General features: G+C 39.3%; 1 protein-coding gene across 1 annotated transcript in view; it reads right to left on the bottom strand.

Annotated features, from left to right (window-relative positions):
- Nucleotides 1–784: 784 nt before the first annotated feature.
- LOC145502479 (uncharacterized) overlaps nucleotides 785–26,059 on the bottom strand; it is a 29,056-nt gene continuing 3,781 nt past the window's right edge. Inside the window, exons 3-28 of the mRNA XM_081481801.1 lie at nucleotides 23,796–24,189; nucleotides 22,902–23,299; nucleotides 22,190–22,315; nucleotides 21,196–21,601; nucleotides 20,053–20,447; nucleotides 19,403–19,528; nucleotides 18,751–19,174; nucleotides 17,812–18,209; nucleotides 17,315–17,443; nucleotides 16,875–17,048; nucleotides 16,246–16,431; nucleotides 15,853–16,035; nucleotides 15,248–15,499; nucleotides 14,739–14,933; nucleotides 14,267–14,452; nucleotides 13,684–13,875; nucleotides 10,674–10,922; nucleotides 10,367–10,546; nucleotides 8,980–9,183; nucleotides 7,578–7,817; nucleotides 6,626–6,862; nucleotides 6,269–6,466; nucleotides 5,234–5,716; nucleotides 4,425–4,583; nucleotides 4,015–4,150; nucleotides 785–2,106 (exon numbers count right to left, since the gene is read on the bottom strand). Of these exons, the coding sequence (XP_081337927.1) occupies nucleotides 1,962–2,106; nucleotides 4,015–4,150; nucleotides 4,425–4,583; nucleotides 5,234–5,716; nucleotides 6,269–6,466; nucleotides 6,626–6,862; nucleotides 7,578–7,817; nucleotides 8,980–9,183; nucleotides 10,367–10,546; nucleotides 10,674–10,922; nucleotides 13,684–13,875; nucleotides 14,267–14,452; nucleotides 14,739–14,933; nucleotides 15,248–15,499; nucleotides 15,853–16,035; nucleotides 16,246–16,431; nucleotides 16,875–17,048; nucleotides 17,315–17,443; nucleotides 17,812–18,209; nucleotides 18,751–19,174; nucleotides 19,403–19,528; nucleotides 20,053–20,447; nucleotides 21,196–21,601; nucleotides 22,190–22,315; nucleotides 22,902–23,299; nucleotides 23,796–24,189 (6,395 nt within the window). The 3' untranslated portion in view covers nucleotides 785–1,961. The remainder of the gene's footprint in view (nucleotides 2,107–4,014; nucleotides 4,151–4,424; nucleotides 4,584–5,233; nucleotides 5,717–6,268; nucleotides 6,467–6,625; nucleotides 6,863–7,577; nucleotides 7,818–8,979; nucleotides 9,184–10,366; nucleotides 10,547–10,673; nucleotides 10,923–13,683; nucleotides 13,876–14,266; nucleotides 14,453–14,738; nucleotides 14,934–15,247; nucleotides 15,500–15,852; nucleotides 16,036–16,245; nucleotides 16,432–16,874; nucleotides 17,049–17,314; nucleotides 17,444–17,811; nucleotides 18,210–18,750; nucleotides 19,175–19,402; nucleotides 19,529–20,052; nucleotides 20,448–21,195; nucleotides 21,602–22,189; nucleotides 22,316–22,901; nucleotides 23,300–23,795; nucleotides 24,190–26,059) is intronic.

Below are 26,059 nucleotides of genomic sequence, written 5' to 3'. Positions count from 1 at the left end.
AGCTAAAAACATGCGAGACGTGTTGCGCAAATGGACGCCACGGGAAAAATGTGTTAAATATCAAAATTTCCCGACACACTTTGGTTTGTCATTATCTCTGGAATGATCTGGCGAAATTTCACGAAAATCCGTCAAATCTGCATACCCTATAAATTCGCTCAAGGTGGATGTACTCCTCCAAAAATCAAATGCGAGATTTTAGGTTGTAAAGGTTTGTAAACAACTCGTGCCACGCCCGGAGATTATCACGCCTAATGAAACCGCAAACCAATGGAACAACAGGACCTCCTAGGGTCTATGACAACAGATCAAGATTTCCCGGGAAAAGCATCGCATTGCAACATGTTTTTTTTATCTTGCTCAGTGGAGTTCAATTCAGGATGGCGACGTAATATAATAGGCAAAGACGCTAAAGGCAAAGGCAAAGGCAAAACCCGCGCCAAAAAGGTTTAAGGCGGAAAATGTGCCGCTGAAAAACAAGACGTTAAGGAATCGACGGACAGCTTAAAAAATACCCTTATTGCTGAAATGAGTTTCCTTGGGTGGGTTTCATTTTCTTCATCACTTCCGCCAGATTCCGACGAAGAATCTTGTTTGCAGCCTGCACTGACGTTGACTTTGATTTTTAAGCTACTTGCTCCAAGGATATTCGAACGTTCCGGATCTTCAGCAGATGTCGAGATTGTCGAAGGCGTTTGGCCAAACCAACAGCCTTTGTCGCTTTCGGCAAGGTTTTCTTTTCTTTCCTTGACAATGTGGAGCTTTTTCTTTCTTTTTTGGGCCGGTTTTTTTCGTGTTTTTTACCCAAGGCCTTTTTTCTGCTTTTGATTTTTCCATAGGAGTTAGCGTAGAGTTTCCACGTGGGAATTTTTGTCAAGTGCGTGATGTAAATAAAAATATGCAAATGACATGAAATTCGAGCAGTGAGCGTTTGCCGCGAAAATTTCCCCAGGGTTCTCGCCCGTTGACAAGATTGTGACACCTTCCTAGTTTATTAACTTTATTTGAAAATACGTTTTTTCTAAATAACTCGGCCGCTTTTTGAGATTTTTAATGTTTTTCTTTTGGAAACACTGGATAAAATGACGAACTTAAATTTTGTCCAATAAAAGAAAAAAACGATTTTTTAGGCCTCTGAAGGTGGGAAGTAACCTTAACATGGTAGATTCTAGTATGTGGACATGTAATTTCGCCTTACTGTAAACAGCCAATTCAAAAAGCTGCTGTAATCCCGCTTAATTAAATTCTATGGACACTATGTTAGTAGAAGCATCGATAAAAATTCACAAAAAGTAAACCGATCAATTTATTTTTCTACCATTAACCTAAATGCTAAAACAATTAGTTAAAATCTCCCCTGTATAAATGCCTGGATTTATAGAAAACGTGTAAAAATTGGGGCAAAGCAAGGTAGGGTTCCGTCAAGGAGGGTTGGGGCAGACAGCCCAGGTTCCTGGCAAACAGCTGATACCAAGGGCCAATGGCCTAGGCCCAGCGAGAGTTAGCGTGGAAGGGGGGGGGGGGGGGAGACACAACTAGAGAGGAGCATTTTTGTCAGTAAAACTGGTCATTTTCTTTGCAGGACAACTGCCCGCCGTGCTGTGTAGGCTCAGGGATCGGAAGCCAGGCAGCCGCACACAAGCAAGGTGGGTGAGTAGGGTGTGTGGTGACAGACTGCCTGTGATTGATTGATTGAAAAGGACTGTATATTTTCTTGATAAAAGAGGCAGGATCGTTATGTTGAAATTGACTCGGTTTTCATAATTCCACACATATATGCAACTGGTGTTATCGCCTATAATTGTATACGTACTTTTCCTGATATATATCAGCCAAGATGTTAGAGGCAAAGTGCAAAACACCCTTTTATGCAATCTACACCTCTGACTGGTTGAAATTAAGTCTTCTGAAATCATTAGGTGCGCCTTGTGCATCATCTTGTCAAAACAAAGACCGCGCTTCTATAATTCACACATTTCTACAGGAAATGGATCCTTCGTTTGAGTAGTTTCAGTACCAACATATGTTGGATTGCTGCGTCCCATATCGTCATCCACTGGGTACGGGTAAGTTCGTCTTTCTTTTCGTGACTTTGTTTTGCCAGCACTATAAAAATAAAATAATTAAAATTCTTAAAAAACTGGATCATGGGATAATGAAATTCAAGAGCTTTCATTGGCTTAGCCATTATGGGTTATGAACCATTATAACATGCTCCAGAAATACGGTAAGCGTACAAATGAATTGTTGGTAACGTTTTTATTGTCATTCTAGTCTAGTTTGCTATATTTTATTGGAGTTTTTAATTAAAAAATCATTCCACTCGCGCTTGTTGGATATGAGATGGTTATAGCCAACACGGGACTAGGCGCCTCGTTGGTTATCCACCAGCTCATATCCAACCCGCTCGTGGGTAATTGTTAAAAATGCGGGAGAAAATGCTATAAAATTAATCACGATAATGGGCATGTAGAGTAAAGATGTAAATTGATGAAGATGAAGGATAGTAAAGTTATCAGACGAAAAAAAAAATTAAAGAGGCTACCTGTGGTCATGCTATGTGTCATTATTTCAGCTTTAGATTTATTATTATTATTATTATTATTATTATTATTATTATTATTATTATTATATTTTTAAAGATTTTTATTTAACAAATAAAGAAGCTGAAGCCGTGTATTACACTGTGACAAAACAGGACGAGCATTTGAGAACACGAGGGAAATGTAGAAAACACGAGCCGCAGGCGAGTGCTTTCTACATTTCTCGAGTGTCCTCAACACGGCTTCTTCATTTGCTTTATGACATAGAGATAATGTGGCGAAAAACAATAAAACACGCTTTTTTATGTTTTATACTCTGTTATAAAATAACTGAGATACTACACACGCCCTGATTGGTCAATAGAGTTGCTAAACCCATGTTCTATTGCACTGGTAAACCACGGTTCCCGATCTACGGTAGCTCTACGCGGGAACTAGACAGCTCGGAATTCCAGCGAATGTAAAAAACAAATGTAAAAAACAGTTTTGCTTTTAAATGGCTGAGATATCAATAACACGAATATCTTTTCATTCACCATATACATGGAAATTTGCAAGGGAAAAAAGGACCAGAAGTTGGTCGTCACATAAAGCTTTACCTTTTTTTCCCACGGAAAAAATATTACGCCGACTCCGGTTACGCTTGAGATTAAAATTAGGGAAGTTGTAAATTTTTTTTTCGGTGCTTTCCCCGGCCTGTGGAGGACGAAGTCAGCTGGGCTTGACTGATCAATTTGGGTTGTCAAAAAAGCAGGGAAAAGATTTCTTTCTATCAGACATTTTGAGTTTAAACTCAATGCGTACATGCATAACACGATAAATGAATTCGGTTTCCGGACATAAGCTTAGCGTTCACGCCATAGTTTTAATTTAGCAAAATACAGAGAAACACGGACTTCATAGCCTTCAGCATAGGTAAATAAATTCTGAATAAATTTCGGAAGCAGCGTTTCTGTAACTAACCTTGATTCCATTCGCAAAACTTTGGAAAGTTATCGTTTAACGCTGCGGAAAGCTTGTAAATCACTCGCCTAACGGCTCGTGATTTACAAGCTTTTCTCGTGGTCTCCCAACATCCCACCTGGTTTATTGCGCCAGTAAACCCATAGAAAGAGTGGTCTATTGCTTAAATAAAACCTGGGTTTTTGACCAATCAGAACGCGTGCAGGGTCCTATCTATATTATAATATTGTTTGTGAGTGACCCACAAACTGGAATCATAAGCATCACTGCAGTTGGAAAATTAGCCCTTCCCTCATGCAAAGCTACCGTAGAAACATAGGTGTATTGAATTAAACAGGTTTAGACAATTTATTAATTTGGGGCGCAGGGACGTTCTCAGCTCATTCTGTTCAAAGTGAAGCTGATCCATCTTGAACCAACACTAACTGATCGAAGAAATTCTCCACAAAAATTCTTTTTTAACTTAGCGCTATCGTGAGGTACATTTTTTAGTAATGAAATAACTTACACACAGTGTTTCTTCGTACAAAAGATGGTGATACCAATCAACCCAATAAATATACCGGCTCCTATTCCGCCAATGATTGAATATAGAATTGGCTTGGAGAAACCTTGCTTCTCAGCGCTGGAGGGGCTGGGAATTTCTGAAAGGAAATGCCAAAATATCAGTAAATATAAGTAAATCGCGACAGATTATGTAATTCTTCCAAGGCGAGTAAACTTATACTTCATTGCCCAACTCAAGACTTGACAGGCATGCTAACTCCTTATTGTCGTGCAGCAATATGACGCAATAATTAATTGATTTCATGTCTTAAAATCGTGCGATCACTTTTTACTTGCATTTAGAATTGCCTACAACCAAGAGATGTGCTGTTTAACAGAGCAAAACAAGTTAAAGCTTCATTTTCAAATGACCTTGACAATTTTTGCGCGACTTTGATGCTGTCTGTCCGAAGGTTGTTGTCCCGGATGGACAGGATAAACATGACGTCTGGGCCTCTTGATCTTGGTATTCATCCACTGCGCATGCCTGGCAGCCAGAAGTGTTAAAGAAATATCCAGGTGGACAGTTTACTAATGCAAAAAATAAAACAAGCAAAACAAAGTGGTATCAGCATCGAAGTTCTAATTATACTAACACTAATAATTTATCATAACAATACATAGAGCGGTTTTGCAGTAATTGGTTTTGCATTACTATGCTACAACAACAACAACAACAACTAGCGGCACCATTTCATCCAATCAGAAGAAAAACCAAAAGCAATTATTACTTGTTCGCACGTGTTTTTCCGCTCTTCGACAGCTCAGTACGTGTATTAACTTCATGTTTTGATTGATTAATTTAGATTTTCTGTGTCCTTTGCATTGTTATTAAGCTAAAGTGATTACATTGGTTTTGGTTTCGCAACCCTCAACTGAAAAATACTATATTATTTATTGTACGTGAAGATGTGATTTAGTTGTTTGTCCACTAAGGGTTGCTTTTTGTTAGTTTGATAGTTTGTATTTGTATGCGTGTGCGTCGAATTAAAAGAACCAAGGTAATCGGAACTGGCCGATCACTGGGAGCAAGGTAAGTGCACCGTATATTCTAATCCCGGCTGTCAAGACGCTACCTATTACATTCAAAGTTGTATGATCTTGGTAGAGTCAGGTGATCTGACAAAAGCAATAATAATAATAATAATAATAATAATAATAATAATAATAAAACTTCTTACTACATCTTGGCCCTCTTTGGACTTGTCCTTCACTACAAACAAGACTGGTAAGCCGAAACACTGGCGGCTTTGATGAATCATGTACTATAATGACTCCGTTGATGTTCAATGTCAGGTCTGTTTCGTTCAATGCCTCGAGCAGGTTATTTGATATTTGTTGACTGGTCTGGTTGAGGTCAAATAAAGAGGCGTTGCTTGGTAACGGTACTTTTAAAGAAAAATGCACGGTAAGAGAAATTTTAGAAGCTTGCTTGCCATCAGGTGCGTCTCTTCTCCTACGTGCTTCAGTTTGGTTTCCGCATTCAACCCCCACGTTGTCGATCGTGCATTTCCCGTTGCAGCCTCCAGCCATACCAAATGGCGAGTTTTTGAAAAGGTTTATAAAATTGCCGGCGATGACTTCGTTCACGCTCTCCCCGCCGCACTTGTCAACTAGATAATGTACATCTCCATTTACCACGGCTTCCTTGGGCATGTGAGTTTCTGTAATATTAAAATATTTACCTCTTACTAACCGAGAGCTATAGCCTTACTGGTGAGTATTGGCCCGTGGTCATGGCAGTACGGACCTCGCTGTGCTCGGTCCGTACTAAAATGACCGAGGGCCAGTATTTCCTTGAACGGCTCAAGCAAGCTTGTTAAGTAGTTTATTATTTCGCACTAGAGCAAGTGGAAAATCTTGAATTGTCTGGCTTTCGAAAACAAACAAACAAACAAACAAACAAACAAACAAAACAAAACAAAAAAAACGTTTATAACCCTTTCCATGGAAACAGCCCGTATGGCTGAATCCAGACCAATAAATAACAAATCAGAACACTACTATACGGATTTACCTCAGGACTATCTTGTCATAAAATAAACATATAAATAATGATATTTTTATTAAACTATTTTGATACGCAGGATAGGAAATTATACCTTTAAACTGGTACGGATTAAACGAAGATAAACTGCTAAAATGGGAGGAAAATATCGCACATCATATTAGGTTTGTTTAGAATAAGATGTTTAAAACATAGCATCTTCTCTTACTTGAGCAGTCGGGAAGACTGGGCGTTTCTTTCCCTGCATTTATCCAGATTCCCTTAGGACTACACACATACAGTGCTTCTGGTTGAACAACGAACCCGAAACCTTCATTGCAGTGTACGGTGCAAAACATGCCCTTTAGCCACGTCTCACATGCCTTGGCTCCATTCAAAGGTGCTTGTAAATCCGGACAGGTGTAATCTTTTACAGAGGTAAAGATAAATAAAAACTAGTTACTCGATTGACTAAAATTTGGTTGCCTTTTTTCCAGGTATTTTCCAGGTAGTTTTTTTTTTGTCTTTTTGTCTCTTGTCTTTTTGTCATTAACAAAATAACGTTCAGTAACTTTTATGTATCTACCGGTTATAATGACTTGGAAATGGCACTTGGCAGCATTCCTTGCAATATCTGTTGCAGTATAAGTCACGTTGTGCTCTCCCCATGTGAAGTCGCTTCCATTTGGTGTGCTTGTTGTAAATGAGTAGAGGCCAACATTATCTGTGACAGTGACTCCAGGGAAAAAGATTTTGGTCAGTCTCTTTGAAGAAGTCTTGTGGATATCATCAGGACAGTTTGCAATGTTAGGCGATTCAAGATCTGTTTGTGAACATAATAATAATTTAAATGATAATGATGACGATGATGATGGTGGTGGTGATGATGATGATGATGATGATGATGATTAACGTTACTTATCGAGGGTACCACATAACAGTAGTAACTGAGAAACCGGTAGCCTTCATATAAATAGTTACGAAATAAAAAGATGAACTATTAAAAATCAATAATATAGAGAGACTCTCAAATATGCAACGATAATATCAAAATGATATGAGACGCACTAAAATTTACAAAGTTATTCCGTGGAGATGCTCAGAGAGCCATCTTTAATTTTCTTGAAAAATTAAGGAAGAAAAGGAGAATAATCATCAAGCGAATTAAACAGACAAGTAATTGTTGATGTTATGGACGGTTTCCGTAACAAGTAGCGAGGATAGTTTTTATTTTTGTTTTTCGTATAACACTTAAGATTATGTTAAAAGTACCTCGTACAAATAAAATATATTCGATTAATTTTTAATCGCTTTACGCCTTGTAAATGGCTGACATCAAGAGACATGTCAAAGCGGAGGCTGCATAACTTTTCTCAGCCATTTTTTTTTTTTTCTAGAACTTGGACGGAAAGTTGGAAATCGAAACTCTAATCCAATCCTATGGATTCCGGCTATTAGAGCTGAAATGGGTAAAGAAACAGCTCCAAAAGATAAGCAAGTTTTGGAATTTAATGGCTTTAAGATAAATCATATCCTACCTCTGACATAAATAGAGAATGTACAGCTTGCAATAAGCCCAGCTGAATCCGTCGCTATGTATGCGATGTGCTTATTGCCAACATCCAACTTTTGCGGCGGAAGCAAACCACTGAGACTTACAGGCTCGTTAGAGTTGTCGGTGGGGTTTGGTACCTGCCACGTCGCGCTTGCAAATGGTTGTCCAGGTTCTGTGGGAATCTCCACATCACGTGGGCATTGAATGCTGGGAGGTTGAACATCTGTTAAGAGGTAGTGAGGAAAGATTATTGGGAACTCATCTCTTTTGACGGAGAGGATGATTCCAGAAGAGAATTAGTTATGTGTAAATCTATTAGATGAACTTGTTCTGTATGATTTGGGGTTTTGTTGGGAGCCGATATCACTTACTCCCGTAGAAGCTTGATACAAGGGGAGTCAGATATGCTCTGGAGAAAAGCAGTAGGCTCCAAGTCCAACCAGTAATGGCAGTGAGTTCATGACGCAGGGTGAACTAAAGCTAACGAGAGGTTTTGCGGCCGATAAGATAACTGGTAAGACGCCTGATAATGCTATAGCGTTCCCCAACGAAATGGATTGTGTTCGTTAAGCACCGAACTTGTAATGTGCTGCGAGGAGCAAAGTAGATAAGGAGTATATTGATTACGTCAGTGGATGTGAATGGACCAAGAAGAACAACGTTTAGCACGATAGGTGGTTTGCAAAAGGACAAAAGGTCAGCAAGAAGGTAAGCTGTACTGAATGACAACTCAGATAGCCGTTTAACGACGAGTCTTATTAAATGGATACCGAAGAACAGTACTGATTATCATTGCACAATTAGAAATAAAATACGTTTCAAGCAGATAATAATGTCTATACAGTATGAAATTTAGGGATTTATGTGGTAAATCTGGTGAGGACGAGGGGCAGTATGTAACAAGCATAATGAGTACGGCCGATGATAGTAATGGATCTCTATCTTTTTGTAGTTGAAGGGCCTATTTATCTCAGTGTGCTTGAGAGCTAGCCCTGCTTCGTCTGCAAAACATGGAAGAGAAGAAAAACGAGGGACTATGAGGACACTAGGTTGCATGGATATCAGAATTAAAAGTGGATGGTCAAGAGTGAGGCTGAAGGCAGAAAAGGTCGGGGATTTTCAGAAAGGAATTTTCGCGTAGAAAGGTCGAGGAGAAGAGAAAGACTGGGGAATGGTGGAGCTGAAGAATCACCAGGAAAAAAGAAACAAAAAACAAACAAGCAAACAAAAAACAAGCAGGTTGGTTAGAGAGCGTGATGGTCTCGTGCACCTGCTACCTCGGAGAAACATGAAACAGTTAAATGACGAAAATGATTAAGATACGTTACTTTCCCTGGTTTATCAGGTAAATAAACCACGTACAAAAGTATATCTACATTAGATACCTCTACATATTATCTTGGTAGTATCTGCACTCCAAAACCCACTTTCATTGCAGGATACGTTTTTTGCACCTTCCACTCGGTAACCAACAGAGACATTGCACATGAAGAAGCAATCTGTTCCATAATTTACACCAGAGATCGACGTACATGGATACGGAAATACCTCTCCATGTGTTGGCGCTGTAATTGTTGGACACCTAACAACTGGAAGGAAGGAAACTCGAATTACGAACCATTTTGAAAGATAACTGGGGCTCTTGCTCAAAGCTTTGGAGTAAGAAAAAGTTGCTTTGTTCCTCAATAAAGCTTAATGAGTTGGAGTTCGATAGCTAGCGGTTCGTCTTTCGCTTTCTTTCACTTCCGTGCTTGATAACGGAGCAAGCACGGTCGAGGGTATCTTATTTGTTTAAAAATAAGAGCATTTAAACGCTAAGTGCATTCCTCAAGAGAGAAAACTACTTCATTGTGATTGGCTGAGAGCGGGCCAATTTGTCGTTTATTTTTAATTTGCACTGCATTGCAAATTAACGCGCGGCCTTTTTTAATTTTGTCTGTCATATATTAAATGAGTAATCGTAGGAAGGTTCGAATAATTAAGGATTTACACTACTCCTGACATTTGTAAATTCTCTCAAATTGCACTCCCTTAAAGGCTTGTGCACGCTTGATAGAATTTTCAAATATCAGGCGTAGTGTAAATCTTTAATTGCACTTGCATTCATATTCACCTACGCTTATTAAACCGTAGGGTCTCAGTTTCCAAAAAATCCACTGAAAAAGCCGTGAAAGTTTAAGTAGAATGGATAAAGGGGATAATTATCACGAACAGGTGAACAGAAGAGTTTTAACACAGTATGAATTGGTCAGTCAGCCTTCAAATTAAATTGATTTCACTAAGAGTTGGATGAAAGCTATGTTCGTTCAATAGGTATAACACAATTACCAAGTTCGATTTCTCGTGATATCCAGACTTACCAAGGTCACTATAGATGTTATCAGCCTCAGCCGATAACACTTACACTTGATTATTCTGGATATAACGGAAAACAACATCCAGTAATTGTTCGAGCGAGTCATTTATCTTTGCATACGTCAACCAGATTCTCATATATAATCGTATCTTTTTGGTACGCTTCGGCGGTATTTCAGATGATGGTTCAGACCATGGTTTAGGCTATCGAGACACTAATCGAGCCTGTTTAGCCGAAGCGCTCCAAAAAGATACAATTAGGTATTATGCATGGGAGAAACAAGTTACTGAATGTCGCGAGCAATCAATTGCAATATAATACTCTCCTACAATGATTTAACAGTGCTACACGAAATTTCAGTTTTGCGTCAAAATATATATATGCAGATCAAAAAGAAGTGAGTAGTAGTCACTTACTGTTACAAAGGGTTGTGTCGCCTGACCATGTTCCATCTGCTCTACACGAGCGCTGTCGAGACCCAGCCATTCGGTATCCTTTATCACAAGAGAAGGAAGCCAGGGAACCAAATAAAAATCCACACGAAAGAGAAGTTATGGCCCCGTGTATTGGTGCTTGAAGAACAGTACAGGACTTTCCTGTGAATAACAGAAGTTCAGTTCTGTCTTTAGAGAGAAACCGAACCATTAATCAAGCTTAATTATAATATTTCTTGGTATTATATTTATTTACCATAGTTTCTTGAAGACAGAAAGATTGACTTACTTGTTACTTGCACAATAAAAGTGCAGTTAGCTCCGTTTCCACTGCTGTCTATCGCGGAATACAGTATGTTGTACAGACCAATACTAAGGTTGACTGGAGGACGAATGTCAGGGTAGCTGACAGACACGTGATCAGAGTTGTCAGTCGCCACTGGTTCATTCCATAGGAGTAAGGCCCTGGACGAGCATTCAGTAGCATAGAACACCATGTTGTTGGGACAGGTGCCATTAAACGAAGGCGGAGAAATATCTGTAAACGACAAAAAAGATTCAACTTTTTAACGGACAAAAATGGTTGAACCAATCAAAGATATAAAGTAGTTGATAACCAGTACCCTAGAAATTATAAGGGAACATGATGGTTAAGTTGGTGACCTCTAACAAGACAGAAATTTATCAGAATGATGATGATGATGATAATGATGATTACAATAATAGTAATAATAATACTTACAATAATACTACTAATAATAATTACATTTTTCTAGGGCGCATTTCTCAACTCAACGCGCCTAAAAATAACTAACTCACTAACTAACCAAGCCGGTGTCTTCACGAGAAACCAGAAACTACAAGGGACCGCATACGATAAACGCTCCCAACGTAGGATCTACAAGAGATCTGATCAGCCATAAAAATGTGTGAAGACAAACAATAGACTGCAAGGCTGATACTACGTGAAAAACGTTTCGAGACACCAACATGACAAGAACCGATAAAGTAGGATCGCAACAGTGGACAGCTGTTTCGCCCTTCTTGGGGCCCGTCAGCACTGTGTTGCGAAGATATGTAACGCCAGCCCAACAGCCAACGCACATAAATTGCAAAATGACCCGTGTACTATATCAAGTGACTATAAAATGTTTAAGCAAGCAACCGGAACGATGATCCTGCTGGTATACGTTGGATCAATAGTGATCTAATCGGCTTTACATATAAAATGAAGAATACAAAAGCAAAAACCGACACAACGTAGGATGATCTTTTTGAAGGTGTACTATATTTGGGCTGGCCAAACCAGCCTTCTTCAGGTACAAGGGAAAATTTTACATTGGTACGTATTTTTATGTAGCCGATATTCAGGTAATACCGGAAATACGCAAAAGTAATTGACAGTGTAAATTAAAGAAAAGCATACGGTAAAATAAAATAACATGATAAAAGAACATAATAGAAGAAAACAAATGAAAACAATTAATATGTTTCCTCGCGGATGTTCAGACCATTAGGATCAATTGTTCTGCCTTTTTGAATTAAAAAAGCTTCCCTGGCCTTACGGTAAGGCCAGAGAAGCTTTTTTGAAGTGAAATTTTTAATCGAGGTAACACGGTAGCAAACCTCGGTAAATGGCGGCAAAATCAAAAGTAAGCCAACTTATGTTTGTCGACAGTTGAACGCCTCATCATGGTTAGCTCAGTACCCGACAGAAACCGAGGAAACGTTGCCGCGACATCTTAGCAGCAAGTGTTCACGCGTTCAGCGCGTAAAGAGGAGACAAAGATTCCTCCTAATATAAGTAAGTTTCAGGTCAACGGGCCAAAAAAGCTAAAATAAACTCATGCTTAGGCAAAGAAATCCCGGACTGCTGTTTCCTGTTCATCGCCAAGTGCCGTAAGCGTTTCCTTTTTGTTAGAAGCTCAGTAGCTTAATGGCAGTGTACCGGCAGGCGCAACTAGAAGAAGACCTACCACAAATAAAGAGAAAAAAGTCATAATTGATGTCTATGGAGAAGGAAAACAAATGTTAGAATTTTAGGCGGCCTCAAATAAAAAAGAAGTACTGGTAAACATTTACGTAGCCCGGGCTCCGCGGCAGATGCCGTTTCAGGGTTTTTTTTTTTTTTTTTGCGGGAAGAGGCTCAGCGAGATATCAAAATTTTCTTTCCGGTATTCATCTACAAAGCTTTGCATTTAAGGAGACTTTGGCCCGCCATCATCGCAAACAAATTGACAACGACCTGCGTTCGGCATTGGAGTAAAGTCAGAAATTCTATAATTTTCCGATAATTTCTGTGCCACATTGCAGCACTTGCTTTCCGAGAAACCCTCAAACCGTCCGTTGTATGCGGCCTATTTTATTTAATTAGTTCCGTGTAAACAGCTTCTCTGATAACTGCGGTTTGGCTACGAAACCTCGGTAAGCAATAACCGTAGTAAACCTCTCTCGTGAAAACACGGCAAAAAAAAAACAAAACAAAACAAAACTAACTAACTAATTTAAATAATTAAACAAATTACTCAAACCGCAGCTGGTTAATCAACAGTGCGTAGTGTACTAGTTTAAATGTAACCTGTGTGATTCAGAGAGCTATGTTGGCTACACGCGCGGGCATTTATATGCCCGCGTGGATGGCCATAAAAGCACGTCATCTTCAGCACGCAAGCACTATGACAACGACCACGCGGATGCTGTCCCTGAGGACCTCCTTAGCTGTTTCAAAGTTCTCAAGAAATGCATGAACAAATTCGATTGTCTTGTCAACGAGATGCTTTACATCAAACAATTACCACCGAGTTTGAAGGTGCAAATGAATTCTATCCGTGCTAAAGCATTTGTGCAGCCACCTCCGCTATGTAAATTAGTTATAACTCTTGAACTCGCATTTGTTAATTTAATTCTCATTTGTACCCTTGATAATGGCGTCATGAGGTCGCCGAAACGTCGGGAGATTATATCGTTTGTTTTTACTTGTCTATGTATAACTTATGAAAGATAACAGTCTAATTAATTTAGTAAAAAAAAAAAATAGATCTGCAGTTTAGTTTAAAAACTTTTGACGGTATTAGCTTTCTTGACGTCTTCTGGAACAGAATTCCATAACTCCGATGCAGCACAAGAAAAAGCTCTAAGACTTCCTCTAAATGATTTGCAAAAAAATTCATGGTATTTCAATGTCAAAATATTAAAATATTGAAATATACTGGTAATAAGCAGATGCAGGTAAAAGAAAAGAAAACAAGCAAAAACAAATCATACGTTACTCTACACTAGGGTAAGCTAGCCAACTTTACCTCTGCAATGTGTATCGTTCGACCCAGTCCACTGTCCGTTATTATCACACACTCGTACAGAAATTCCCTCGAGAACGTATCCGGGTCTTTCACAAGTATATCGACATGTCTGGCTATAATTACTGCCAACTTGGCACGAAGGTGGAGAAATGACACCAAACGCTGGAGGAGTGAGTGCGCCGCAATTGATTACTAAAATAAACGAACAACAAAAAAAAAAATATGAATTTATGGAAGCGTAAATGTTAAGGTGATGCTTGTATTAGGACTATTCCTGAGATTAAGAACTTTAAACTTGATGTAATGCACTCTTCAATCCTGTACTGTGTAACTGTTTCCGACAGACTTCCATTATTCCACAAAGAAGCAGCTGTTTCTGGTATATTATTCCTTTCCTTTGTCTCTTTGCTTTAGCTAGTGTGAAACAATCAGTCGTAATCGGCAATGGCTTACAGAAAGCTTTAACCATGAAATGGAGAAGGTATGTTCCTACCAATGTGAGTCATTGTGCCTCGTGTGTTTTACAGCTTTTAAAACTAAATTACTAACAGCCGTTGATCGTAAAGGGTTGTATTTTACTAACCTTGACAAGAAGGCATGTCTCCACTCCAAGTCCCATTTTCTAGGCACCGCCTAGTCGGTGAACCAATTAGAGTGTAGCCAATATTGCATGTGAAACTGCAATGAGTGTTATAAGTTTCTGATCCGATATGAGTACAGCCGGTCTTAACTCCATTAGATGGAGAAGGCAGAGAAGGGCATGTTATGGCTACAAATAAACGAAAAGATCAGTTCTTAATTCTGCGAAGAACTTACATCGCATAGACCTCACAAAATACAAGTTCCTGAGTCCAGCACATCAACCATTGAGCCAAACTTGTGAAATAAAAATTAAACAACCAAATATTACAAGGATACGTACCCTGTTATTTCTCCGTGGTTGATGTCCCAGCTTGATGAATGTCAATATATTTTAACTCTATTGAGCATTATTCAGAGGGTAAAAATAAAATGGATCGTTTGATTCTATGAAGGCTGTCATCTGTATTACTTACCTTGACATATAGGCAGCGGGTTATCCCATGATCCAGGAGGTCTGCTGCCAGGGGCAACACACGTGACTGTTGATGAGCCATTCAAACGATAACCAATCATGCAAGAAAATTTACATTGTACCCCAAAATGACTACCGCAGCTGCTCGTGCGCAGTGGACTTCCTTGGTCTACCATCAGCGATGTACAATTGATAACTGTTGACGTCAACATGATAAGCACAATTGTTGGTTAGCATTTCAATAGGACTGTATTACCCGTCGAAAATAGCAAATTCTTTAGCTTCTACATGTGGGAAAATAATTTATCACTACATCACGAGCAAAATGAAGACGAGACAGCAAGAAATATTAAAAGCAATGTTTTTTGGTGCAGAGATAGAGGGAGATGGTGCGATACAACACCACGTTTTGTATGCTATATCATATAATAATTTGCTATTACAGATGTGCTGATACAAAATTTATAAAAAAAGTAAGTATCTTTAACTTCGTGTATATTCAATTCGCACCTGTTACTTTAACAGTGAAGCTACAAGTTGCTTTGTTCTTTGATTGGTCCTCTGCAGTGTATATGATCACGTGAGTTCCCTGACTGAGTCTTTGTGGCGGTTGGTAATTCGACATTACCGTAGGCATGATTCCTGAATTATCAGTAGCAACCGGTTCCGTCCAGTTTACTTCTGCTGAAAACATGCCACGTTCTGCATATACCAGCAATGGACTTGCTGGGCATTTGAGGCCAAATGTCGGAGGAAGGATATCTGAAATATGGAAGAATGCAATATTAAACAGTCGGTTTAGTACCGCAACAAGTACTTCAATTGATGTAGCGAAGTCCTGAAATAACTTCTAACTGATTACATGTTGTATGTCACGGTAACCTGTCGGGATCTTTTTTGCAAGGCCACACTTTCAGTTGACTCTCGCATAGCTAGCATTATAACGTTTTCGTTTGTTTTTGGTTATTCGGATGAAACCTTCCCAGGATTTCTTTGATGGGGTTCGTTATCAGCAGCTTTTTATATTAAGTTGTACCAAATTGTCAATGATTCAAATGGAAGTTACTCAGTAGTATCTTAGAGGGTGTATGGTGTACTGGGACAGATACTGGTACCTGTACAGTTGATCGCGTTTCCACTCCATTGTCCAGATTGTAAGCACGTCCTAGTAACATTCCCGTAAAGGCTGCCATATCCACCTTGGCAGCCGAAGACACAGTTTGATCCGTACGTATTGCTACAGGACACAGTCAGCAGAATGGCTCTAGCAGGGATGCTCAAAGGCGCACAGGTGACAGCTTTAAGTATAACGCACGAATTTGTTTTAATAATACTAGCAAATAACAAAAACGTGCTATGAATGGTATGCAAGCAAGTAATGACAAGCCTTTGGATCTTTTGAAGAGAAAGAAAAGTTATCGTTCTTAACTAACACATAAAAGCGATTTTGCTAAAAAAAAAAAAAAAAAAAGATAATGTAAGCTTAATCTGGTTATAAATATTTTCACCTTGGCAAACGAAATCTTGGCCACTCCAGGTTCCATTTTCAAGACATTTTCTTGATGAAGAGCCGATTGCATTATATCCAGGATGGCAGACAAAGAGGCAGACTGTGTTGTAATACTCCACTGCTGTCCCTGTGCAACTTTGCCGGATGCCATTGGACGGTGCTGGTAAAGGTGGACATGTAACAGCTGCAACCCACAGCAAGAATATTTTGGTCGTTGGTGCTTATTAGCAAGGGTTTAATTGAATAAACGTAGGGCTACGTTGCTTGCACTTAAAGCATGCTTCAATACAATTGTTATGTAAACACTCACGATGCGATATACATGTTCAGGTACCTCTTGTTAATTATCTACTCAGAAAAGATGTAGTCTCTGATATGCGTAGTTTGCCAAGAATCGTCTGACAAACGAATTTTTTCTAGCTTCGGGAGCCGGGATTTGCGTTCTTTCATTTCAACGTAAGAGAGGAATGGCGTAAAAGCAACAACAAAACAAAAAACAAAAGGAAACAAAAAAAAAATCAAAACTTGTCCTGCACATTATCTGGCACATATATCTTGCCCATTTCCATTATCGAGATTTTCTCATTTTTTCCCTATATTTTCATCAAGAGACAATAGCACACTTACCATTACACTGAGTCTGAGTGCCGGTCCATGTCCCATCGCTGTTGCATGTCCGTGTTGTTGACCCATTTAGGATGTATCCTCTGTCACAGGACAAGTGGCAAGTTTTTCCTGGCAAAGTGGAACAAGGCTCTAGACTGCCGTGGATTGGTGCCGAAAGCTGTGGGCAGCGATTCACTATTTTACAAAAGAAAAACATTTGAATCCATACTCCACTTGACAACATTGCGTAGCAAGTATGTACCGGCCCGAGAACATGTACTCAAGGAAAGGGCTTTATAGAGATTTGTGGCATTGTCGACTTTGGGAAAGAACTGTGCGTTAGTCAGGATGTCCTATGGCCTATGAAACTCATCATCCATTCTTGGTTTGAATCTGCTTAATAAAAATGCACATAGGAATATGCGAGCATCATTTGACAGTTCGCCTGGGCCGGGCCTTACCTCCTTCACAACTGAGGGCGTCATCAGGCTTCAGCAGTATTCCTTCCGGACAAACGCATTGATGGCCGTGTGGATTTGGAAGACAGATGTGGCTGCAGTGTCCATTCAGTTGAGAACAGCTGGTGGACCCTATGAGATAACAGAGAGCTACCTTGTTATTTTTCGTCTTGCCTTTGTGTTTAAGTTGGGAGCTGGTACGTACACACAACACTCTTTTTTCACCAAGTCATTGAACAAACATTTTAACAAAACATACTTTGTGAACTGCCAATGGGCACCAACTCACTTCGTTCTACCTGTACACTTCAGCGCTTGACCCCCCCCCCCCTCCACCCCCGGGAGAAGTTAATGCTATTGACTGGCTATCTGCTCCTTGTTTCTTAGAGGGTGCCCCCCTCTCCCCCCCCCTCCCCCTCTGCGCGCGCGCGCTCCCCGCCACAAAGAAAGTTTAAGGACGCCCAGGGAATGTACATTTTATCAAATCGAAGCTGATTTACCGTTAAAGATTTTTGTGTTATCATAAATATGCAATTCCATTGGCCTTCCCATTCCTTGAACCAATACTTCACTGAGAGAGGAGGTCATGTTGTATTTGTGGACACTCTTGTTTTTCCAGTCAGACCAGTACAGAACGTTATCAGTCAGGGCCAGTCCAAACGGATGCAGGTTATCAGAGGAAAAGTCAAGTATGAGCACTCGGTTGTTTCCCTGGAAGTCAACTCTTTCTATTTGATCAAGGCTAGCATCGCACCAATACAGCAGTCTGTTTTCGAAATCCAGGGCTAGTGAATTTACCCACACAAGTCCGGAGCTAACGAGAACTGTCCTTTCGGAACCGTCCATGTTGGCTTGTTCAATCTTTGGCGATGATCCCCAGTCACTCCAGTACATCTTTCTAAATAACAGATTTATCATAATAAAACAGAATACTTGGAATTGTATTTTGATTTTCCCTGGGATTTTAATGAATTTGAAGTGATTTCTGTCTAAACGACTTGCTATCATGATTTTGGTGAAGAAAATTTTCGAAAAGATTGACCTGCTAAAGGTCCAAAAGGCGTAAGACAATAAATAACACAATCGACTATTTAATTAACTTCGTAGGATAAAATATGACATTTTGATCCTGATGACAACTCGAATCTGATTGGTTGGGTAGTCCTTTTTGCAAGCGACCTAACAAACAGCATCATGATATGTGAGTGGAAAACGTTTTTGGGGAGAAACTCTTTGGAGGAAAGATGTTATATAAGTAGTTTCGTCTGTGTTTTATATTCCGGCCTGAAAACACCCGTGTCTATATAGTAAAGTTAAACATACTTATCCCAAATGCTGCAGCTTTTGTACCAGATTACTTAGTGAACTCATTTTAGATGATAGTCACTATAAGATGGACTGAAAAGCAAATCAATTAAAACTCTGCATCTCCGAATTACCTCTCTGCCAGGTTAAGGATTATAGCTCTTGGTTTGTCAATGTTTGAAGTGATAAGGCTCTTCCTAAATGATCCATCTAACCGTGCTACTTCAACTTTACTTGTTCCTGCATCAGTCCAGTAAATATTTCTTCCCTCATAATCCAATGCCAGCCCATCAGGTGTCTCTACATTATTATACGCAATGACTTCCTCCGAAGACCCGTTGGGGAAGGCCCTAGCCACCAGTTTTAAGGTAACGTCTGTCCAATAAATTTTTCCTTCCACTGGATCGAAATCAACTGCCACCGGTCTTGAGATGTTTGTGCTGATTTTGAGCGGAAAGCAAGGATTTTCCTCTACCGGGAGAGGAACCTTGTAAATTTCTCCAGAATCGGCTTCAGCAAAGATCATAAATTTTTCAGAGCTTCTCTTATAAAACAAACCTTGGCATTAATGGGGAAAAAATAAAGCAAAAATTGTGATCAGTAAAGAAATCATTGAATGTCTGTCGCAACAAACAGTCTAGAATGTTTCAGAGTGTGTCCATAGGAAAACCAAGGAGAAAAAGCTAGGTGGTGATATAGCTCGAATCATCGATTTCACTTAAACTAGTGAGTGAATGAGCTTGGTAAAAAAAAGTGACTAATTGCGGAATACTTAAGTACCCTCACCATAATCACAGTTTTTACCATCCGGCTTGAGTGCAATACCCGTTGGACATGCGCACTGATATCCTCCTGGTTTCAGAAGACACAAATCGCTGCATAAACCATTCCCTTGAGAACAAACATGAGGTCCTACCGACAAAGAAATAAAGCATTGCAATAGTCAACGCTCGATATCTCAGTCTTCTAACAAGACTTTAAGGCCCCTAGGGAAAGAAAAATCGTTTAAATCCCTTTTCCCGGAGGGGAACCGGATGCAAAGAAGAAGTGGACAAATTTAGCGTTTTGTCTTGCGAGCCTCGGAATTTCGTTAGAATTGTGATGTATTTGACGCTGATCGAGTACAGTTTGCGTCTCTGAACGCAAAGAAGAATGTTAGACAAAGATCCGTGATATTAGAAATATTCAGAAACGTACCATCTGTGCAATAAGCATTATCCCAGAAAAAAGAAACAAATGGATCTTTGGATCCTTTGCATTTTGTTATTTTAAAGTTTCTAGCTTTTCCCATCTCAGGTAACTATGGAAAGCTGAAAACCGTTCCACAATGAGCATAACAGTTCTTAAACAGCATTAACAAAAATAAAATAATTACTTTAGGTTCATATACCATGTACTGTTAATAGTTTAAAGAGAAAGAAATGTGGATGTTTTACCCGAAAATATTAAGGAAGGATCAAACACGTGAATGTCCATGGGCATTTGCAGGCCAGTTATTATCACATCCTGATTTCCGCTAGTTAGATTGAATCTTGAAACGCTCGTTTTATTCCAATCGGTCCAGTATAACATGTTATTGTACACTACTAGGCCAAAAGGATGGATGTTGTTCCCAGATGACAGTATAAGCTGTCGATTTCCTCCAGTAAGGTCTGATGTCTCAATTTTGTCTAGTTTGGCATCGGCCCAAAAGAGACGGTTTGTCGTTTGGTCGATAGTAAGTCCATTTGGCCAGACAAGGTTTCTAGTTACAATGGCTCGTCTCGCTGAACCATCCATCTCCGCCTGCTCGATCTTTGGACTGGCGCCCCAGTCTGTCCAGTACATCGTGCTGAAAGCGTCAAAGAACACGGAAACATTTTGTGATTGAACTCGGAATAAGGTAAGAACACAAGGGGCTCGCAGCAGTGCAAAATTTAGTACATCCATCGATGTCCGTGTCGAATGAATGCCTAAGTATGAAACGTTTTTCCTCCTTGGACAAATTATCGATCGGCTGATGGCTGATTATAAATATTTAAGTAGTGGTATCATTCAATTAGGATGGGAAAAAAATATATATGCATTAATATACCGTAGATTACATTTTCCTTGGGTAAACCAAAAATTACAACATTTCACTTTATTCCGCCTGGGGGTGGCTACGAGGTGAAACTATGTCGATAAATATATATATACCGCCATTCAATGCACAGTGGAACTTCGATATAACGAAGGGCAAAGGGACTGGCGAATGATGTTCGCTAGGACGAGGTTTCGTTATATCAGGGTACGTTCGTTTGCATACATTTTACTATTACTGGATCGAAGAACAACATTCGTTATACCGAGGACCTCGTTAAATATATAGAGGTTCGCTAAATCGAGGTTCCACTGTAGTAACCAATTTCGCTTCAAATATATAGTAGAATATTTGCAACATTATGCATGATCAAATGCTATAAGCTGTGTTATCTTGAAAACAATGCCGGGACCTATATTTATCGTATGTTATGCCGGCAGATTTCACCTCAAGGAAAGAGCAATGCTAAGTGAGTTATTTTACGACCTTCCAATTTTTCGGCATCCGATTCACTTACCCATTTCTCTCATCCAGGATTATGGCTCTTGGTTCATCAAGTCCATCTTTGATGAGCAGTTTCCTGCTTGTCCCATCAAACCGAGCCACTTCAATCCTATTGGTCCCTCTATCAGTCCAGTAAATATTTCGTGCCACGTGGTCAATGGCTAAGCCCTCGGGACTCTCCACGTTACAGCGAAACAAAATTTTCACAGCAGTTGCATTGAAAAATGCGCTAATTATGAGACCTTGTGCAATGTCTGACCAGTACACACGTTCTTCAACTGGGTCAAAGTCCAAAGCAATTGGGCGTTGATTTCCAAGATGACGAAACAAAGTTTGTACCACAAAGTAGTTAACATCCAGTGAAATAATGTTCGTCGATTTGGCGTCGGCGTCAGCAAAAATTATAAACTTCTTCACTTCTACGATAAGAATTACAAGAACTGTATGACAACACATTTCTTGATTTGACGATTTGACTTTTTTCTCTCGGTGATGTAGAAATACTTATTGTACAGCTCCTTACAGGGTTACAAACTGTAATGCATTCTTCACCTTTTTGTCAAAGGAGTCATCAGAGCAGGCTATTTTTTGGATCTCACGAGAAGGAAGTAGAGATAATGGTTTTGAGGTGACCTTCAACAAAGATATCTTAAAATCTCCACTCAGCGTGTAGACGACAACGTGAATAAACGTCTGGTTGAAAAAAAAAGTACGAACTAGGTTTGTCACACGGGTATATTTAAAGATAAGTCGGGAGTTTCTTTTCTGTATATGTGTAGATAGATAGATAGATAGATAGATAGATAGATAGATTTATATATATAAAGCCGACCTTGTTCCCTGCTTGGCAATAAGAAACAATCGTTTCCATTTAAACTGTATTAATTTGTGAATTGCGGTTTAATTTGCGGTGTTATCTCGGTTGAGACTTGCTATCATGGAGCAAAATCATTAACTGTATTCTACTTCGTCATACGCGATGCTTCCACTTTTTTAAGTAGACTTACTGTCTTCGCAGGTCCTGTTATCTTGCTTTACTGTCAAACCAGTGGGACAAACGCATTCGTAACCAGATTGTGTTGCGACACAAAAATGGCTGCATCCACCATTATTAACAGCACAAGCACTTGAGGCTTCAAAGAGACACAATGTAAAACAAAGTTTGTCACATAGTGTACGTAAACGAGCATAATGGCGCACAGTGATACCGGCTTGCTCATGGCTTGAGCACGAGTGAACTTAGTGAGCACAATAGTATACATGGTACAATGACATTATTGGGCACGAAAGTGGATTAAGAACTAGATGCAAGCACATCAACTGACGAAATCGGTGATAAACCAAAGCAGACCAAACACTGCACCACCAAACCAGAACCACCGGCGCCAGTGCTTTGCATGCACCTTCAATCAATCAATGTATGAATCAATCAATCAATCAATCAATCAATTAGTCAACCAATCAATCAGCCGATCGATCAATGAAATAATCAATCAATCAATCAAACAGCCAATCGATCGATCAATCAATCAATCAAACAGCAGATCAATCAATCAATCAATTAATCAGTCAAACATTCATTCAAAACATCAATCATTCGACCCGATCAACGAATCAGTGAATTAGTCAGTCACCCAGACAGTCAGTCAGTCAGGCAGTTTTTCAATCCCTGTAAAATAAACGAGCTCTGTTCATGACATGAAATTTCCCTTTTAATACCTGCTGGTTGTCGCGAGCTGTCGTACGGTACGATGCCCATAGGACGCCCACCATTGATGCTATAACTTCGAAGCACTTTCCCAGTTGAGGCGTCCAGTTGGTGAAACTCGTCTTTCGTTTTCCAATCCGTGAAAAATAAAAAAGGGGGAATCAGTGCAACTGCAAACGGATGTAAGCCACTCTGTTGGAAAAGTAATTTTCTGTCGTTGCCATTGTAATCGACCGATTCGACCTTGTCCGTTTTTGCGTCCACCCAAAATATTCGTTTGTTTCCTTTATCGAGGTCAATACCATTAGGCCAGAAAATATCTGTTGTTACAATGACGAGCCTTTGATTTCCAGTTAGTGAAGCTCTTTCAATCTTAGGGTTAGCTCCCCAGTCAGTCCAGATCATTAACCTCAGTGAAAGAAAGAATGAATGAATGAATCAATCAATCAATCAATCAATCAATCAGTCAGTCAATCAGCATGTCATAACTTAGACCACCAATTGTCCTAATTAATACGAAAACAGCGAAAGAACACAAATTTCACTCCATACTCCAATATGCCCAGAGAAGCTGAAAGTAAACTTGCATCAATAATGATTTCTCCTACACATCGAATTGGTTATTACTCATGGAAGAGAGGAAGCATAAAACATAGATAATTCAGGTAAAGCAAGGTGTTGTAATTTTTCTTATCTGAATTCAGTCATTAACCATATCTTTTTATAACCCTATTATATCTGAGGTTACGGAAATCACGCCCTTGTATAAATTTAGAATGTTCGAATTACCTATTCGTACTGTTTGGATAAGCGCAGTGATATAAGTTTGTTAGCTCGAGAAAATTCCTAGGTTCTTTAACCAGAAATAAATTCTAAAAAGACATATTACTAACAATAGTGCATACCCATTATCGAGATCCAGAGCTATTGCTCTGGGTTTCTCCAGTTGTGAGGAAACAAGGCTGCGTTGGTTATTACCGTTAAGGTCTGATATCGATATTCTATCATTTGTCATATCAGTCCAGTACAGCTGTGCTGTCCTCCAATCCACCGCCAATCCATCACAAACTCCAATGCCAGTAATAATTGTCGTCGTGCTTGGTACGTCAATGCGGAAGCGTTTGATGTTTTTCTCTGTTACGTCACTCCAGAATATGTAGCCCAAACTGAAATGAACGTCTATGGCAACAGCTCTTGTTAAACCCGAAATAATGGAGTGAACAGCTGTAGTGCTATAGTCGATGGAAACAATATCCGAAGTATTTGACACCAGCAAACACGGAGGGCTGCATATAGTGGCTAGGAGCGAAAAGCGAAAAAAAAGTAACTTTACTTTCAAGATAATGCTGGCATTATTAAATGCTCTTATTAGATGAGCGAAGTAATGCCTTTGTAATAAGTCGACGGCGTCTTACCAGTGCATAGACGCCGAATGTTCTCCTTCCAACAACAACAGCACCGTCAACAACAACAACAACGACAACAACAACGAATGAAGAAGCATTAAAAAGGCACCACGACGCCACAATCAGCTGTCGTTTGAAGCCAAATACCCCACTAATTTGTGAGAAAGGCTAGCTTTGAATGTTGCTGGAATGAAACTGCCGACAGTTTGGCTTGGCTTATTATCTTATCCAAGCATAACCGAGCAGCGAATTGTAACGGGAAAAGTCATTCCAATTACAATGTTTTAAAAAGAAGTATCCTCCTGCTGATTTAACTGATTTAACTGATGGTTTACAGCTATTACTTCAGCTCTCCATAGTTCATCATCATCACCCTTTACCAAAATCATATCGCCGATCTGAGGACAAACAGGGAACTAAAATGTGGCGCGCCAAAAATGTGGGTTAATAAATAATGCTCAGTTTTGGAAAATGTGGCGGATTTCGCAGTTGAAGTACTCTGGGTAACGTCAAATCCAAAGTTACTTGGATAATTACATATCTAATTATGTTACTTTAGAAACTATTTATTCACAAAAAGGAAAATTATGGAAGGCTTGAAGACCAAAATTAATCAGGATAATTCTAATACCATGATTAGTTGAATAAAATTAGCTGAATAAAAGTTCCAATTTATTGAAATTTCAGCAGTTAAAAGTGAAAATGGGTAACCATATATGGGAATCCATGTTTTGTTTTTTAGGTCTTGTGGATTTTTTACAATCCACAGGTCTGTAGAAAACTTTGCAGTTTTTCCCCTGAAACTGAAGAAAGTAAACATATTTAGGATTCTTATACCTTCGTAATGTCGATGATTGGAACTGAAGTAATATTTTCATTATATGTTTAAAGGTACAGCGATAATAATTTTTGGTCACGCGTGGCGTGATTTTCTGATTTTTATAAGCGATTTAATTTGGACTAATTTTTGATGGATGCTTACTCATTTGCCAAAGCTAAACTTTACACTAATGAAAGAATTAACCTTTTATAATTAGAATCTAGAATCTTTTAAAATTTCGAGGTATGGCACATGGTCAAAAGACATTTCTTTTTACCCCACCGACTAACTCATAACGCCAAAGAACACTCTGGTTTTGTTCACCTCGAAATAATTAAATTTATCGGATATTTTTGAAATTGTGCTTTATGGTTAAGTGAAAATGAGTTCTGCAATAAGTTAGACATATCACAACTTTTCTGCGCTCGGTAGTTCTGACGTGCAAATCGAATGAAAATGGTCGCTTTTCACTGGCCAAGTTGGGAGTCGCGAAATTTAGGCCGCAGGTCAAATCGAAAACGTTGATTTTCTCGGAAAGACAAAAAATATTTCAAGGAGAACAAAACACTGCCCGTTTGCATTCATCCTGGACCCTGGCAAGATGTAAAAGAGATGCAAAGTTGACTTATTTTTAGCCCTGCCGAAATTTTGTTCGACTTTTGTGAAGACATTTGCTTTTAAACAGCGCTGCTTAGAAAAGAACTTGCGGTGTTCATTATCGTTTTGGAAAGGAATAAAAATCCGTTTTTTTTAATCAACACAGGAAATGTCAATCAAGTTGAGTGCCCCTCATGCACAGCCATAATTCAGCAACGTGTGTGTAATATTCATCTGTGTAAACAGATTCTCGTTCCGAGAAACATTATTGGAATGATTGCAGTTTACCGTCCAAAAAACAATTTCAAGGAAAAAACACTGCAGGTTCGCTTTCTTGTTAGAGCTT

This window comes from Orbicella franksi, chromosome 11 (genome assembly GCF_964199315.1).
Source record: "Orbicella franksi chromosome 11, jaOrbFran1.1, whole genome shotgun sequence".
Classification (NCBI taxonomy): Eukaryota; Metazoa; Cnidaria; class Anthozoa; order Scleractinia; family Merulinidae; genus Orbicella; species Orbicella franksi.
Note: the sequence above shows the minus strand (reverse complement) of the source record. Positions and strands in the feature narration are given on the sequence as shown.